Source organism: Xiphophorus couchianus, chromosome 19, assembly GCF_001444195.1.
Source record: "Xiphophorus couchianus chromosome 19, X_couchianus-1.0, whole genome shotgun sequence".
NCBI classification, from domain to species: Eukaryota; Metazoa; Chordata; class Actinopteri; order Cyprinodontiformes; family Poeciliidae; genus Xiphophorus; species Xiphophorus couchianus.
In genome coordinates, this window is record NC_040246.1 from 3,092,035 (window position 1) to 3,107,834 (window position 15,800).

The 15,800-nt window shown below is 43.9% G+C and overlaps 1 protein-coding gene across 3 annotated transcripts; it reads right to left on the minus strand.

Moving 5' to 3' along the window:
- Positions 1-39: 39 nt before the first annotated feature.
- map3k9 (mitogen-activated protein kinase kinase kinase 9) lies at positions 40-15,591 on the minus strand. 3 transcript variants are annotated; one of them, XM_028000427.1, is made up of 11 exons: positions 14,747-15,591; positions 12,151-12,564; positions 9,366-9,546; positions 7,744-7,892; positions 7,433-7,608; positions 6,534-6,774; positions 5,371-5,493; positions 4,940-5,042; positions 4,711-4,823; positions 3,334-4,110; positions 40-2,203 (listed from the first exon to the last, which is right to left on the minus strand). In XM_028000427.1, exons 1-11 carry the CDS (start codon positions 15,150-15,152, stop codon positions 1,770-1,772), a joined length of 3,117 nt encoding a protein of 1,038 aa, XP_027856228.1. In that variant the 5' UTR covers positions 15,153-15,591; the 3' UTR covers positions 40-1,769. The 3 variants fall into 3 exon arrangements, with proteins under 3 accessions (XP_027856228.1, XP_027856227.1, XP_027856230.1); XM_028000426.1 differs by having other exon boundaries at positions 40-2,206; positions 14,747-15,589; XM_028000429.1 differs by having other exon boundaries at positions 40-2,206; positions 6,594-6,774; positions 14,747-15,582.
- Between the last annotated feature and the right edge of the window lie 209 nt (positions 15,592-15,800).

The window sequence follows — 15,800 nt, forward strand, 5'->3', positions numbered from 1 at the left end:
ACCATCCAAAGCGCTACAAGAAAGTAAACAAACAGTTTAATGTTTTTCTTCCGATTTTACTTGAGTCAGTGTGTTCCAGTGCAAATACAAGTCACTCAGTAGCAGAATCGCCCCCTCCCCTCCAACAAACAATATCAGTTAACAGTGTTTTCAGCTTATTTGTGCTCACGTTTCATCCAAGAGCTCAGCGTTGCGTCACCTGCAGTTCAAACAGATGGTTATGGTACACATCGAACATGATCATGTTCTTCACAGTTCTGAGGGGGATTTGGGGGCCCAAGGGGGAGGCATTACATTTTACACATGTGTCAAGACCAAAAGGACCTCATATGTAACTTAGGTCACTTAAATTGAAGAAAATAAATAAATAACTTGACGCTGCAGGGTGTTAGGACACGTTTCAGCTCTTTTTTTCTCAATTATTCATAACAGTTATGTTGCAGGTATTAAATAAATTAAATAAATAATAATTGGCATTATCCCATGCTTCCGTTTTTTAAAATCCCATATTTATTTAAGATTTGTAAAATGGTTAATTTATCTACACCCTTCCCCCAAATTATAACAGATTTTCTTTTAAATCCCTTTTGAAGAAAGCTAATAATTTCTTCCCATTAAACAACTGGGATTCTTCAAATTTAAACACTATATTTAAAAAAAGAAAACAAGAAAAACTGATTTGTGATGATAAGTGCTCGTTTGGGCAGCTACATTTCTTGGCAAAGACACTGTAAAAAAAAAAAATCTTTCAACGTAAATACATAAAAAAAAATGTAATTCCTAAATGAGCGATGAAGAAAGTGCAGCTTACAAACAAATGACTTGATGCTTTGTGCAAAGGCCGAAAGCCCCAGAAACATTCAGATAAAGCATGAAGAAGTGTCAAAAATCAAGGCATACAGGATAAAAAAATTAAATAAAATAAGACACCAAACAAATCAATAAATGAAGTAGTTCATTAAAAATATACAAATAATAAGAAACATACTTCCACACATCTCTTGGGCCTGCTTCCCATGTGGGAGAAACAAACTTTGCATTTCTGATCCAAACAGTTTAACAGCAGCAATAAAGCACAAAGTTCTCCTTTCAGCTTTAAGATTTGTTTCTCAATGTCTTTAACATTAAAAAAAAAAAAGGACCAAAAAACAAAGACAATCGATTAATTTATTTTCTCTGCTTCTTACAGTCGCAACAATGTGGCTCTAAAGCAGAGACAAGAGTGATTATATCAAACAGCGCCCCCTATCTGTGGGACATGAAGCGACTGGTGTGGAAGGTGTGCTCGGTGCACAAAAAGGGAATCCATCCACCGCCAGAACCTGAGCGGGAAACAGACGGAGGAGAGGAGCTCAAGTGGTTTTAGAAATTACTTCCTGGCAATAATAATAATAATAATAATAATAATAACAATAATAATAATAATAATAATAAAAGCTATCTTACATTCATGAGGATTTTCAAAAGTGCACTTCAGTAAATGCACAATCGAAACCAAAGCTTGAAACAGGAGAGTAAATCTTTGTGAAACGAGAACCTAAAGCTGATGAACGTGATACGAAGGGGTTTCCGGCTGTCTCTGAAGCCAGACATTTCACAAATTTTAGATGCCAATTTTGATAAATATTTATCAAAATACAGTTAAACTCAAGCAAGAACAAAACTTCCTTGCAGGTTTGTGTGAATGGTGTAGAAGGGGGGAAAGCTTAACTCAAACTCAGAGTGGTGACAGTCCTCCAGCTAGCGGAGGAGCAACCTCTGTCCATGAGTCAGGACCAGAATCCTGGATGATAAGGAGAGTCTTTGGGAAGGCTGAACTCCGGCCTGCACAGAGGGACCGTCCCGTCCCGGAACTGTCCCTCGTCCGACTCGTCCAACAGGTTTGCATTCCTGCGGGGGGAATAGGGGGTCGGGGCCTCCATGGGGGTGGGCAGCACCGCGGAGTCCCTGCCGAACTCCACGGTGGGCGGAGTCTCTGTGCTGGAGGTGTAGGCGGGCGACTCGCCGCTGCCCAGCGTTTGTCCGTTGGCCCTGAACATGTTGCATCGCGGCCGCGGCGAAGGGCGAGGCCGAGCCACGAAGTCCAGGGTTTTGGGGCGCTCCGGGGCGCAGCGACGGCGGGGAGTCGGGGGGTAAACCACGTTGGGGTCGGGGAGCCGGGGAACCTCAGGAGAGTCTACTCTTAAACCCCTGAAGCCACCTGCTGCTGTTAAACCAGAAAAAACAGATTATTGTTAACACGCTGCCAGACTGGAGATTAGTCTGTCCGTCCATCCATCTCTGTGGAAAACTATTTAATTTTGCCTCAAAGGAGCAGTGTTATGTATTTTCGAGGCACATAGTACCATTTTATAGCGTAGTCAAGTGACTACGTTAGCTTCAGTTGTTATTAAAATGTTGTATATATCAAATATGACTTAAAAGAAACTTGACTTTGTAATTTAAAGCCTTGAAAATAGGTCTCTGTCTCTTTAAAAATCTCCTCCTCATAATAAAACTCCGCCTTCAGGACGTCACCACAACGTGGCTCCTCCATTAGCCCTTTAACAAAGTTTTTACCAGAATTGCGCTGAGAAGCGGCTCGTCTATTGAACTCAGCTGATTCTCAGGTCCACCAGGTGTTTGCTAATTGCTGCCGGCTAGTCTGAAGGAGCTGAGTGAGGGAGGGCTGCTCTGTGAGGCGGAAGCTCAGAAGCTCGGAAGCTTCGGTTTTGAGGAGGAGCTGCGCTTCGAAGGCGCTGCTAGGTCCCTCCCAGGTGTTTTCCACTGAATTGTTGCCATGGAGATTAAAGGATTTCTCAAACATGCATGAAAGAATCAAAGTAACACTACCTTATTTTGATGAGGAAATAACTTTATACCATGAGGTAAAGCTAAAAAACGTAGTGTTTACATAATACTGTCCCTTTACAAGTACTCTACAGACCAAAAGTTTGGACACACCTTTTAATTCAATGAGTTTCCTTTATTTTTATGACTATTGACATTGCAGATTCACACTGAAGGCATCAAAACTATGAATAACACATGTGGAAATATGCACTAAACAAAAAAGTGTAAAACAACTGAAAATACCCCTTATATTCTAGTTTGTTCAAAGTAACAACCTTTTGCTGTGATTACTGCTTTGCACACACTCTGCATTTTCTTGATGAGCTTCAAGAGGTCGTCACCTGAAATGGTTTTCACTTCATAGGTCAACCTGCCCTGTCAGGTTAATAAGTGGGATTTCTTGCCTTATAAATAGTCATGAAAATAAAGAAAACCCATTGAATTAGAAAGGTGTGTCCAAACTTTTGGTCTGTACTGTAAAACGGGACGTCACGTCTTTACCCGCACTGTCCAAAGCTTTCCTCTCCGGCAGCGGCTCCAGTGAACTGGAAGGGCCGTTCTTCTTGATGGCTCCGTCCGACGGGGTCCTGCGGAGGCACCGTGCGGAGGGCGGGACGCAGGGGAAGTGTGTGGGCGTCAGAGACTGCCGCGGGTTCCGCTTGAAGCTCTCCACGTGAATGTTGACCAGCGAGTTGACCGGCGTCCGGACCGGCGCCCTGCGCTGCGAGAGCGGAGGCGGCGCAGGCGGCCGGGACGCCGCCGAGGCGGGCCTGCAGATCAGCAGCTCGTCGCTGTCGGAACGCAGCAGTGAGTGGGTGGAGTTGGAGTCGGACACCGACGATAAGGACAGGAGAGTATACGAAGAGGGCAAACCTCGCTCGGGCAGGGCGGGGGCCGCAGTCTTGAGCGGGCTTTCCCTGTGGAACAGCCTGCGGGTCGGGGAGCTCGTGCTCCGCCTTTGGCCGGCGGTTCTGTGGAAGAAAGCGTCCCATCTGGATTTGATGCCCTCCTCGGGCGGGGCCAGCGTGAGCAGGTTGCAGCCCAGTCCGACGGCCGCCAACAGAGCCCCGCAGCCCAGCAGGACCAGCTCAGACCGCCGGCCTCCCCCGGGGCTCTTCCTGCACGGTGGGGTTCCGGGAACCTGGCCGCTGAGGCAGTACTCATCTCCGTCGTGTTCGATGGAGGAAGATGTGTGGCCGTCTTTTTGGAAGGGAATGCAGAGGTAGGACTGGCCAGGAGCTGCGCCTGGCTCTGTGGTGAAGCAGCAATCTTCATTTTCTAAAAAAAAACCCAACAAAAAAAAACTTCATCAAAAGCTAAAAGCAAAACCATTAATATGCATAGATTTTTGTTCCTTTGTTTTTAGATTTTACAACCAGAAACGTCAATGTTTTTCATTGGATTTTTTTATGATAGACCAACACAATGTAGTGAACATCCAAATCTGAAAAGTGTGGTGTATATATATATATATATATATATATATATATATATATATATATATATACGTATATGGGGATGAGACTTGTGTTTGTCTGTGTGAGAGACTCGTAGTTTTAATAATGTACATGTGCAATTTTAGTATTTTGTGTGTGTGTATGAGTCTTTAGTAGTGTGTGAGAGTTTTTGTCCTAAACGGCCCCTCATAGATTTTTGTTTTCTTTTTGTGGGCTCTAGTGTCCCTTTTTCAAAGTAGGCTGACAGGAAACGGGGAAGACATGCGGTAAACGTCGTCGGGTCCGGGAGTTGAACCCGCGACAGCTGCGTCGAGGCTACGTTTGCCTGAATGTGGGTCGCGCTAACCCCTCCGCCACCACGGCACGCCCAACAGCTTCATTTCTCAGGCAAACTCAAACCGGCTGAGACGTTCCTGCTGACCTGTCTCCAGGAGGCTGGGCACCCCAGGCACGGCCGGACTGTGTCTGGGAGATCTGCGGAGGTTTGGGGCGCTGCATGACCGCTGCCTGCTGCCCTCGTGGGGAGGCTTCACACTGTGATGGACGAGAAAACCATAAGTTATCTGACTAAAATAAAAAAAAAATAAAACACTAATTCAAAATGAATAGTTAAACGGACTTCAAGTGGATTTGATTTCAGGTTCTCTCACCTGGCGTCTGCGCTGTGCTCCCGATAAACGCCACAACCACGGGAGCGGCCTTTTTTCCTCGAGCCCTTTCTCTCCAGCTCTGTGCAGCCCTCCCCGGGGGTAACTGAAAAAATATTAAAAGTTTGATTCACATATTATTAAAAGTTCAATTTAAAAATTTGTGTTAAGACAAGCTTGTATAATTTTGCATGATACTGTATGAATTCTGACTTTTTTCCCCCCACATAATTCTGACTTTCTTATCAGAATTTTACCTTGAATCTCAAAATTCTGAAAATTTCTCAGAATTCTAACTTTAAACTCTGACATCAAAGTCAGAAAAGTCAGAATTCTTCTTTTTTTTCAGTGGCCCCGATCTCCTCCCGTATGATCAGTGCTAACAATTCCAGTTCCCTTGCTTTAAAAAAAAAACCCAGAAGCCTCGTCCTTACGCTGGATGGCTCGAAGGCGCGGCAGCATGAGCGGGCTGGTTGGAGGGCTGGAGCCGCTGCTGAGCAGACTCCTCCGATGATCGTGGGACGGAGACGCCTGCACCGTGATTTTGTGCTGAAAATCTAAAGGACATCAACGGAAACCCCTTAGCTTCCACGACAGTGCCGAAGTTAACAAAGTAAAAACAGCCAAATAAGAAAAACTTGATCCTTCTAAGACGAAACAGTTTAACTTTTTGCAACCCATAACAGAACTCTGGTGCTAGTAACTAAGGAAGAACCTTGAGTTTGTCACGCCGTGGACTGTGGAGCGCTACATTCCCAAAAGCCTGCAAAAGTATTCACACCCCTCATCAAGGTGGATTCTATTTGCCAGTACAGTGACTTGAGAATGAATTTATTTATTGGCATCACAGTAAAGGGAATTTAAAATACATGAACATACATGGAACATCCTCCATGGTGTCCCAGGTTTGTGGCAGCATCACGCAGCAGGGATGGACCCCCCACTTTTAATATTTTTATATGTAAAAATATTTTTTTAAACGGTTAAAAAGTTACTTTCACTTTTACAACTGGGTACAAAAAAACCCCAACAACTCACATTATCCTGTTTATCAGCATCATGCTGTCTGGATGGCTTTTATAAAAAGAGAACATCAGGAATTTGTGTTTATCATTTGACAAAAAGCGAAAAGCTCCAGCGGTACGAATACTTTTGCAAGGTTGCCGTGGAGATACAATCACATATCGTCACCTTCCTAAAATAATGGCCCAAGTCATTTTTTGCCAAAAGTTATTTTAGCAAAAGTATTAAACAAAAAATGAATCACAACTTCTTTATTCCTCAAAGATGACTTGGACAAAAAAAATGCTTCTTATCACATGAATGCACCCTTAAAACACACTGACGTTAGTGGCTGGAACATGAAAAAACATGTCTTTCTCAATATCTTTCTCAATATCTTTGCAAAGCACTGAACATATCACAGTGTTTAGTTAAACAATTTCTAATGCGTGAACTATTTCTCAAGGAAACATTTCATTGTAGCTGCAGTCGGTAGCTTTAAGTCAAATCTATGCTAATGTCCAGTTTCTAAGGTTTTGGCTCACAAGCATATTTTGTCTCCTTTTGTACGTTGATGCTTGCCAGCTGTTTGTACCTGAGGGCAGGCTGATCCTGTTTCCATCTTTGAGTTTAAGGCGGTTGCGGCGGAACTTGCCCTGCCTGCTCTCCACACGCGGCTTCTCCTGGTAGAGCTGGTGGATGATGATGTTGAGCTCCCGCTCCACGATGTGGATCTCCCGTTCCGCCAGCTCCTGCTCGCGCTTCCTCAGCGCCTCCTCTTGGCACTTCTGCTGCAGCGCAGCTTGGGTCAACTCCTCCTCCCACGATCGCAGCTCCTGGTGGAGGAGGGGAGGAGAAATAAACTATGAGTGACGTGTAATCACATCTTCAGTGGTTTTGTACATCATGTCAGACTCGAGTGTGCAAAATGTGGAGCACCACAAGGCTCAGTCTTTGGGACCTATTTTTTTTGTTGTTGTTGTATACTTTCCTCTTGGGTCAAATAACATGTCCGTTTCTTTTTTATTAGGTGTACTATTGTTTCTATGCTGATGACATACAGCTCTACTGTTCTACTGCTCCCCATCTGCATAGCCTGTCATGAATGCTAAGGCTAGGCATGGACACCAATGACTGCGGATAAATGGTTTTCCTCTGTCAGTAAGCCGTTTCTCTGTCATTAGCACATTGAGAGGTGCCTCCTGGCTCTGACTGGTTGTTTTTGAATGGAAGCGGTGCATTTCTTCAGACGGCAATAGCAGCCCAGGGAAGAGGTGGAGGAGCTCGATCTTTTCATAGATTTTAACGTACTGTCACAACATGGTGATAGTTTTAACAAAGGTTTTATCTTTAGATTTCCTTTTCCAGTTTCTGACATATGAAAAGTGCTATATAAATTAAGTTCACTTAACTGTAGTCTTTAAGAAATCAGGTAAAAAAGAATGACATTCTGGGGGCGGGGGGTTGTTGCTGTTTTCTAGCTCTTCTCATCACCTTTTCCTTGGTCCTGAGCTGATCAAACATCTCCTGGATCTCCAGTTTCCAGTCGTCCTGCAGGGAATGAAATGACTCTGCTGGCATTTCGAAAAAGCCTGATTCTTCGATGGCCGTGAGCTGGTCCAGGATAGTTGTGAACAGCGGCCGAGAGTGAGGATCCGGGCTCCAGCAGTCTGTAAGAAAGAAAAAAAAGATAATTTTAGATATTCTGTTTGGTTATTTCATGGTACATTTCTGGGGCTAAAAGTGCACCAGTTGATAAAGTGGAATGGCATTTATTTATTTATTTATTTATTTTTTCTACTTACTCTCCATCAAACGTGCAAAAGGCTCGGGACATGTGGAGGGAATGGGCAAAGCCAGTTTGTTCATTGCCACTCCGTAGGCTACGGCGAGACCGTCGATGCTTCGAAAGGGAACTTCTCCGGTCAGCAGCTCCCACAGCAGCACGCCATAACTGCCAACGCACGAGGAGAAAAACGCAGGGAGACTTGTGATTATGGCATGAAAATTGCACTTGATCACTCAGGATATGTGGGATTTTGATCATTTTGATCTCAATGCGTAGGAATACATGAATGTTAAACAGCGTGCTTGCTGAAAGAGACTGGACTGTCAAGAAAACCACATTACTTTGGTAAATGTCAAAAACAGGATCATTCTGCACCCCACTCGTGTAAATACCGAGCGGAGACGGAAAAAGGTCAAGATCAGAGAGCGTGAGTGTGTGAAGCAGAGCAGTGTGTCTTTTGACAGATAAAAGAAGAGCTTACAAACAAAATCACGTTAGCAAGGAATCGTGTAGGAATGCGCCAGATTCTTTTTACACTGTGGCAACTTTGATATTTTAGCTCTTAAAGGCACCACTAGTATCTCTTCTTCTGCAGCTGATCGTAAGAGCTGTGGATATTTGCATGTTTGTTATGTGACAAACAGAAAAGTCAAAAGGGTATCAGTCGGGAAATATGGAACTGGCGACCCCACGACCGGATCTCGGGTAGATGGAAGACAACGAACGGGTGGATTGTTACTTTGATCGGGATTCTAAATATATAGAGAGTAATCATGATGAGAAAATTTATTCAAACTGTTAAATCCAGTCAAAACCAATTCAGTTGGGCTTTAGAAAAATAGCAAAGATTTTGTTTCAAAAGGTAAACTTTAGAGATTTACTGATCATTAAAGGGACAGTAATCCAGCCACATAGTGTCATTTTATAGCACAATCAAGTTACCTTTAGTTGTTATAAAAATGCTGTATATTTCAAATATGACTTAAAAAAACGACATGAAATCGGGCCTCTGTCTCTTTAAAATCTCCTGCTGTTTGTGAAATTCCCCCTTCAGGAAGTCATCGCAACATGGCTCCTCCATTAACCCTTCAACATCGTTTTTACCAGCGTTGCACTGAGAAGTAGCTCCTATGATGAGCTCAGGTAGATGTGCAGTTCCACCAGGTGTTTGCTAGTTGCTCCGGGCTAGTCTGAAGGAGCTGAGAGGGGGAGAAATTTCTTATTTTAAAGTCTCAACAGGTTTCGACATTTGGAAATTTTCTGAGTTTCAGAAGTCGAACATTTTCAAAAAGTTTTTTCTAGAAAATGTAGTGTTTCTAGCAAGTTTGCGACTTTTCAAACATACCCATTTCCAAGTTTAATCTAATGATTTCAGAATTTTTCTAGAAAATCTTCGAGTATACAAACTTGGAAACTTTCCTGGGTTTTTTTTCCAGAAAATCTCTGAGTTTTTTTGGGTGGAAATTTACTCCTCCTCTTCTTTTTTCAATCTACAATGGCCTTATCACACCATTAAAAAATGTGAATATAAAATAAATTTTTCATGGATTTTCTTTTCTTTCATGGGTTCGTTTTCTAAGTTCTGTGCAGCTTGTTTTTTTGCTGTTTTTCTGCAGTGGCTCTCCTTCCTCCGCCCACCTCCACACGTCGCTACCCTTGGAGAACGTGGACGAGCGGATAACCTCAGGAGCCATCCAGGCGTAGGTCCCGGCGGCGCTCATCTTGGTGGTGTGGTGCCACTCCCGGGCCAATCCAAAGTCGGTTATCTTCAGAGTCTTGTTGCTGAGGTCCTCCATCTCCACCCTTTCGAGGATCAGGACTGGGTGCGGCAATGGTGGAAGTGGGGATGTTGGGTTGGGTGAATGGAAATGAGTTTGGAGGTAGTGGGAGGGGCAGGAGGGGTTGCGTGCAGGTTGGTGGGAGGTTAGGGTGGAGGGTTTCAGGTGATCACCATCGGGATTTGAGATGAAGCGGTAGCATGAGTCCCGTGATTTACCACAACGGCAAATTAAAAAAAAACAAAAAACAAGAGGGGGTGAACAAAACAGGGTGTGGTTGTTGGAAGGTCAGAATGAAAGGATACAAAAGATGAAAGCAGAGAAGAGAAGAAGAAAGAATAAACAGTAAAAACAAAGCTACTACGAGCTACGACAACAAAAGCAATCCAGAGGAGAAAACCAACTCCCCCTTGATCAATGCTAATGTATTCCCCTCATGCTTTTACAACCCAACGTCTCATACATAGCACTAATTATACAGTTTAACTCCTGAAATAGCCTGTTACAACAAACCAATGTTGCTCTAATAGGCAATGAAAAACACCCCCCTGTCCGGACGTGCCCGGGAAAATCCTGAACACATACGCTGAGGCCTCTCCTCTCAGCTCCACAAAGCCCGGGCCATCTGCTGCGGCTGCACCCGCCCAGCCCAGGAGGGGAGAGTCCAAGGGCTGCGGTGCACATCAAGCGCCTCTTCATCTACCCATCACGTCACTGTGACGCCGTGGAAATGGCTTCCGCAGAAATTCTACCCAAACTATGGGGCTAAAGTAAACCCTGCTGCTAAGCAGCTGAGTTAAAGGGAAAGTGTTATGTGTTTTCCAGCCACATGGTGACATTTTATAGCATAATCAAGTAACTGTAACCTTCAATTCTAAAAATGCTGTTAAATATGACTTAAAAGAAAATTGACTTTTAAATTAACGCTTTGAAATCGGGCCTCTGTCTCTTTAAAAACTCCTGCTCTTCCAGAAACTCTGCCTTCAGGAAGTCATCACAACATGGCTCCTCTATTAACCCTTCAACAACGTTTTACCAGGTGATTGCTAATTGCTGCAGGCTAGTCCGAAGGAGCTGAGAGGGAGAGTCACGGGGGATGGGAGTTCTGTAAGGCAGAAGCTCGGAAGACTTATCTCTTGAGCTAGGTCCACTCAGGAGTTTTGCACAGCTGAATGGTTGCCATGGAAATTAAAGGATTTCTCATTCCAGGTATGTTTTTGATAAGGAAATAACATCATAACACGACTCACAGCTGTAAAAAGGTCAATTTTACACACTACTGCCCCTTTACATAAGGCTTGACTGCAGATGTGGTCACTCCCCTCTCCATCCCAGATAGGCCAGTCATGCTTCAGATGTCTGAACTCGCTGTAATGCACAGCCCTTTGGGTAAGATGGGTTGGTATGCAGCAGATGTAGCTGAAACTATGAAAAGGATTTACAAAGACTATTTTGGGGAAATAATGGTAATTTCAAGATACAAATGTGAGTTTAGAAACATTGTTGGGGGAGAGTGAAAAGATCAACAGTCTCTCATGGCATTTTGGTGGTGGTTATGTTGGATTTCGCCCTCTATTCCACATGTTTTAGATCTGATGTAACTGAGGATGAGACGGCAGGTGTGAGTGAGCAAGACGTTCAGCCTGACTATTACACCAGTTCTGTCAGGAGGAATGAGACAAAACTCCATCAAACTATTTTGAGGAGCTTATGCTTGTGTGTGTTTGGCATTTAGCAAACAGAAATAGGCCTGCTAATATCGACAGTCAGAAAAATCAATATGGGTATCTTTTACAGTGAATGAAAATATCAAGTTTCAACTGTTTATAAGTGAAGAAAGAGTTGGACTGAAAGTCAGCTTAAACGCAGGCAAAATACGTTTGAGGAAACAAGGAATCCATTGGAAGACTGTAAAACACATGTACGAAAAATAAACACAAATATTTCATTTGCTAAGACTGCCCTAATGAAAGCATTTAGAGGCTAACGTCAAAGGCAGAAGCAAAAGAGAAAGAGAGGTCAGCCTCTGGCCACTTGCTTTCGTAAGCTCAGGAAGGTTTGGGTTTTCCCCACAAAGTCCAGCGTGACATCAAGTCTGAGTGACTTTGAAAGTGAAGCTCCCGAGATGATCGCCACAGAATCAGCCAATGGCAGCCGGGGGCCTCACTTCACACATTGTCGGAGCCACCAATGAGGAGGCCGGGGCAGAGCGCTGGGCAAATCCTCAGTAATAGGCTTGGGACTTACAGGATCCAATTGGGCAAAATGCAAGATTACAACAACTCCACAAGTAAACATGCAAACTCCTTTTCCTCCTGATTTGACTTCTGAAGCACATACTTTCTAACCACGTAATGATAATAAAAATATAATACAGTAATAGATTTATTTTACACCTTAAAGGTGCATTAAGAGAATTTTTCTTGGGGTAAAAAAGGCTGGTAGATCAGAGAGAAAGTCCATACTAGTGCAGATTAGTGTATAATTGACTGGAGTTTCAAAACTGCTTATTTCCGTACCCGTTCTATAACCGTGAAAAATACAAGAGTAGTAGCGCAACACAAACGGGAATGTGGTATATTTCACAGTGTTCTGGCAGTTATTCAATGAGACAATAATAAAAACACAAAGTGAGGGAATCTTACTGTTGCTGGACTTGAGGTCTCTGTGTATGATGGGGACAATGGCCTGGTCATGGAGGTAGTGCATGCCTCGTGCAATCTGCACAGCCCAGTTCACCAGCGTGCATGGGGGGATGCGCTTCCCGGCGAGGGCCCGGTTCAGGGGCCCCCCGCGAGCGTACTCCATGATCAGGCACAGGTTGGGCTCCTGCAGGCACACCCCCAGAAGAGCCATGATGTTGGGATGGCTGAGCATGGCGAAGAGCTTGGCCTCCTGACGCACGCTCTCCAGAGTCTGCGCCACGTCCTCGTCGGGGTCCCGTCGGGCCGCCTTCACGGCCACCTCGGCGCCCCGCCACACCGCGCGGTAGACCTTTCCGAAGCCACCCACCCCGATGATCTCCTCCAGGGTGAACTCCGAAAAATCGATCTCCAAGACTGCGGCGGAGAGGAGACAGAAACAACACTCGCAGCAATTAAACAAGTTTGTCATGCTCCAAACTAGGTCATTTATGAGAAGAATGCTTCTTGTGTCTGTAAGTCACTGTGTTGCTTCAGATAGATCAAGTATCTGTCCTAAAATATAGAATCTAGAGTTGGAGAAGGAAGAAATAATGTCCTATGCACTTTAAAATAGATTTTTTTCTTTATGGTATTAAGTTTTGTCTGAATAATTAGTTTGTAAATTTAAACAATTCAATTCTTAACCACTTTGGTTACAAATCCTACCTCAATATGATTAGAACTGAACTAAAGATGATGGTTTAACAAAGAACAGTAAGGCTAATATGATTAAATGGGTGCTTGTTATTATATCAACTTTGATATAATAATGATCTTGACTTGTAAAAGTCAAGAGTGTGATGGTGTCAAGAGTAACAACTTGATCAAGTTTTGGAAAACGGTGAGGGGAAAAAAACACTTTTTTGCTTGCTTTTGTCCTGTTGTTGGAAAATAGATAAAAAAAGGAAAAAAATATCAAAACTGAGTCAAAATGCCAAAATAAAAGTGACGTTTAGAGAAGAAAAAAAAAGCTTAAGAACTATATTAAGAACAAAGCAGATATGCTATGAGAAATATGTGTTTTTTTTTAATTCAAGTGTTTTTTCAATTAAAAAAATGTATATTGATCACTGAATCAAGCAAGAACTGTAAAGAACAATACCACTTTATTGTGTAAAACAAAGCGTATTTAGCATTCTGGCATTTTTCTTTGAGATATTTTTACTTTTCCATATCTTAACTTTAATAATTAAATAGTATTTTAACTTTCTTTGAAGTTACAACTGCGACTTGTAGTTTCTTTGTTGGAGCAAGAATTAAAGTTTTATCCAGCCTTAGCTTAACAACAGCGGGGATGCTAAACTTGCCAGCAAGCTAAGCTCCTTAACTTTGAGGGAGTTTTTGCTAAATAACGTACATTTCATGTTTATCACAAAGCCAACTGTTATATTTGTTGTTTCGTTTAAGACGAACCAGGCACGCAAAAATTATATTAAATTAATAGACGTTAATTTTATCTGTTAAATCCACATTATTTCTAACCGGAAATATCAACTAAAAATATTTCCAAACAAAATGTATGCAGAATTGCTACGGTAAATTTATCGACTGAATTCAGACATTAAGTGTTTTCAGAAACGGGAACGTCTGCGTGGCGAGTCTGACCTTGATGAATATTTCAGGTGAGTGGAAGTGGGTCACCGGTCTCAGTGTGTGAACGACCGGCTGCGACAGCGTGGTCCGCCCAAACAAAACAGGTTTATCTAGATCTGATAACCTTTTTGTTTTTGTAAATCTGTTAGTGAGTAAAACTGGATGTGTGGTTAGAGCATAACTTCACTAGCGTCGTCGGTACATTTACAGGGCCGCGTCCAGAAATGTTTTAAAGGGCGACTATTGATGAGGGGCACTTACAATTTCGAGAGGGTTGGACTGACGGTATTCAAAACTGGCAGAGAGCTCAAAAAATAAAGTACATATGAAAAAAATGTGTGTTTATAGCAACTAATTGATAGTTCCTATTAAAAAGAAATCTAATATTGAGTGCTGTGTAGCTCAGTCAGCACAGGAGCAGGTGCATCATATATTGATGCAGCTCTCTTGACCCCAGGCCATTCATTGCTTCTCACCCCCCATCCTCCACCCCTTGTCTCCTTTCCTGCATGTTCATGATCCAGTAAAAGACCACTAGCGCTACAAATACTTGTGCATGGTAGGGAACAGCAAACTGCCTGGTCATGGCACCCCGTTGGAGCCTCTATTTATTGCAAAACCTGTGCAAAAACGATTGTATCATATTGCAAACCAAGCGCACACAATACATTAAAACCTAATTTTACATGCAAAGGAGGACGTGTTCTCCTCGGTATGTTTTCTGGGGGATACCATAGGATAACGGTGGCTGGGATGCACCACTTGAATAATGGTCCTGAAGCTGAGGATGCCTAGCCAGCCTGTTTCTAGGCCAACCGGAGTGACACAGCACTCTGAATGTGCAGCTTCCTCCAGCATGCTGCCAGAAGCGCTCCATCCCCATGATCCGTGTTTTAGATGCGCATTGGTTTACTGCTTATTTATTTATTTTTCTAAAGATTCTTTACACAATGGGGATACTCACGGTGCAGAGGAGGCACGGGGTGCTCCGAGCTCTCCCGCAGGCCTGCCTCCTCCTCTGTTCCGTTCCTTTTGCTGACATAATTGGACGGGAAAATGCCAACCCGGTCGGCTATCATACCGGTCCACCAGCCCTCGTCTCCCGACACCAGGGAGTCCTTGGACAGGACCTCCACCAGGTCCCCCCTGCGCAGGCTGAGCTCGTCGTCCGCAGCGGCCTCATAGTCGAACACGGCCGTCCAGACACCAGGCGGCGGTAGCGGCGGCGGCGCGGCGGGCTCCGCATCCTGAGCCGAGCCGCCGCCGCTCTCCGCTGTGCTGGGCCAGCGAAAAACATCCGCCTCCGCTTCTTCAGATAGTGACGCCTGGGGACTCAAACTGCTGTCCAAAGCAGGTTTGAAGACATCCATGGACGCGATCCATAGGGGCGAAGTGGATCGCTGCAGCGCATCCACCTGACGCGGTTTGGAGCGTCCTGCGTCCGCACACCCCGACGCACACACACAGACACACGCACAGAGAGCTAAGTAGCGCTTAATCTCACAAATAAACACCGTGGAGAACTAGCAGCCTTATGCTGCTGCATCGTCCCCCTTGCAATCCCTGCTGGACCCCATAAAGCGCATCGCTACTGCAGCTTCATGGATCCCCATGCTGCATCCAATCATCGCTGGGACTTCCTGGACGCAGTGGTCTTTTTTCTTTTTTTTCTTTCCAAACTAGCTGTCTAACGTGCGAATATCCTCTGCCATCCCATTGGTGCATGGATACGTCAGCAGTTGTTTAGTTCCCAGCCTCCTCCTCCTCCCAACATGCAGTTCCAGCTCAGTGACAGGGGCGGTTCTAGCATGAATGGTTCCCTGGGCGAGCCCCTTTCTACACACACACACACACACACACATACAAATAAATAACTAAATAAATAAATCCTTTTTATTTATTTAGTAAAAAAAAAAAAAAAAGACTTCTGCTAAAATCATGTTTTTATGCACATTGAATTAAAATGTTTGAAAGATAAACATACTCAGCATAAAACATTCATATTCTAAGGAGAATCC

Excerpts from the sequence above, each read along its gene's own strand:
- map3k9 (XM_028000426.1), bottom strand. The coding sequence starts at position 15,152 with ATGGATGTCTTCAAACCTGCTTTGGACAGCAGTTTGAGTCCCCAGGCG. Across the intron at positions 6,775-7,432 it reads AGCTCAGGACCAAGGAAAAG|GAGCTGCGATCGTGGGAGGA; the intron begins GTGATGAGAAGA and ends CTCCTCCACCAG. Across the intron at positions 4,111-4,710 it reads GCCCAGCCTCCTGGAGACAG|AAAATGAAGATTGCTGCTTC; the intron begins GTCAGCAGGAAC and ends GTTTTTTTTTAG.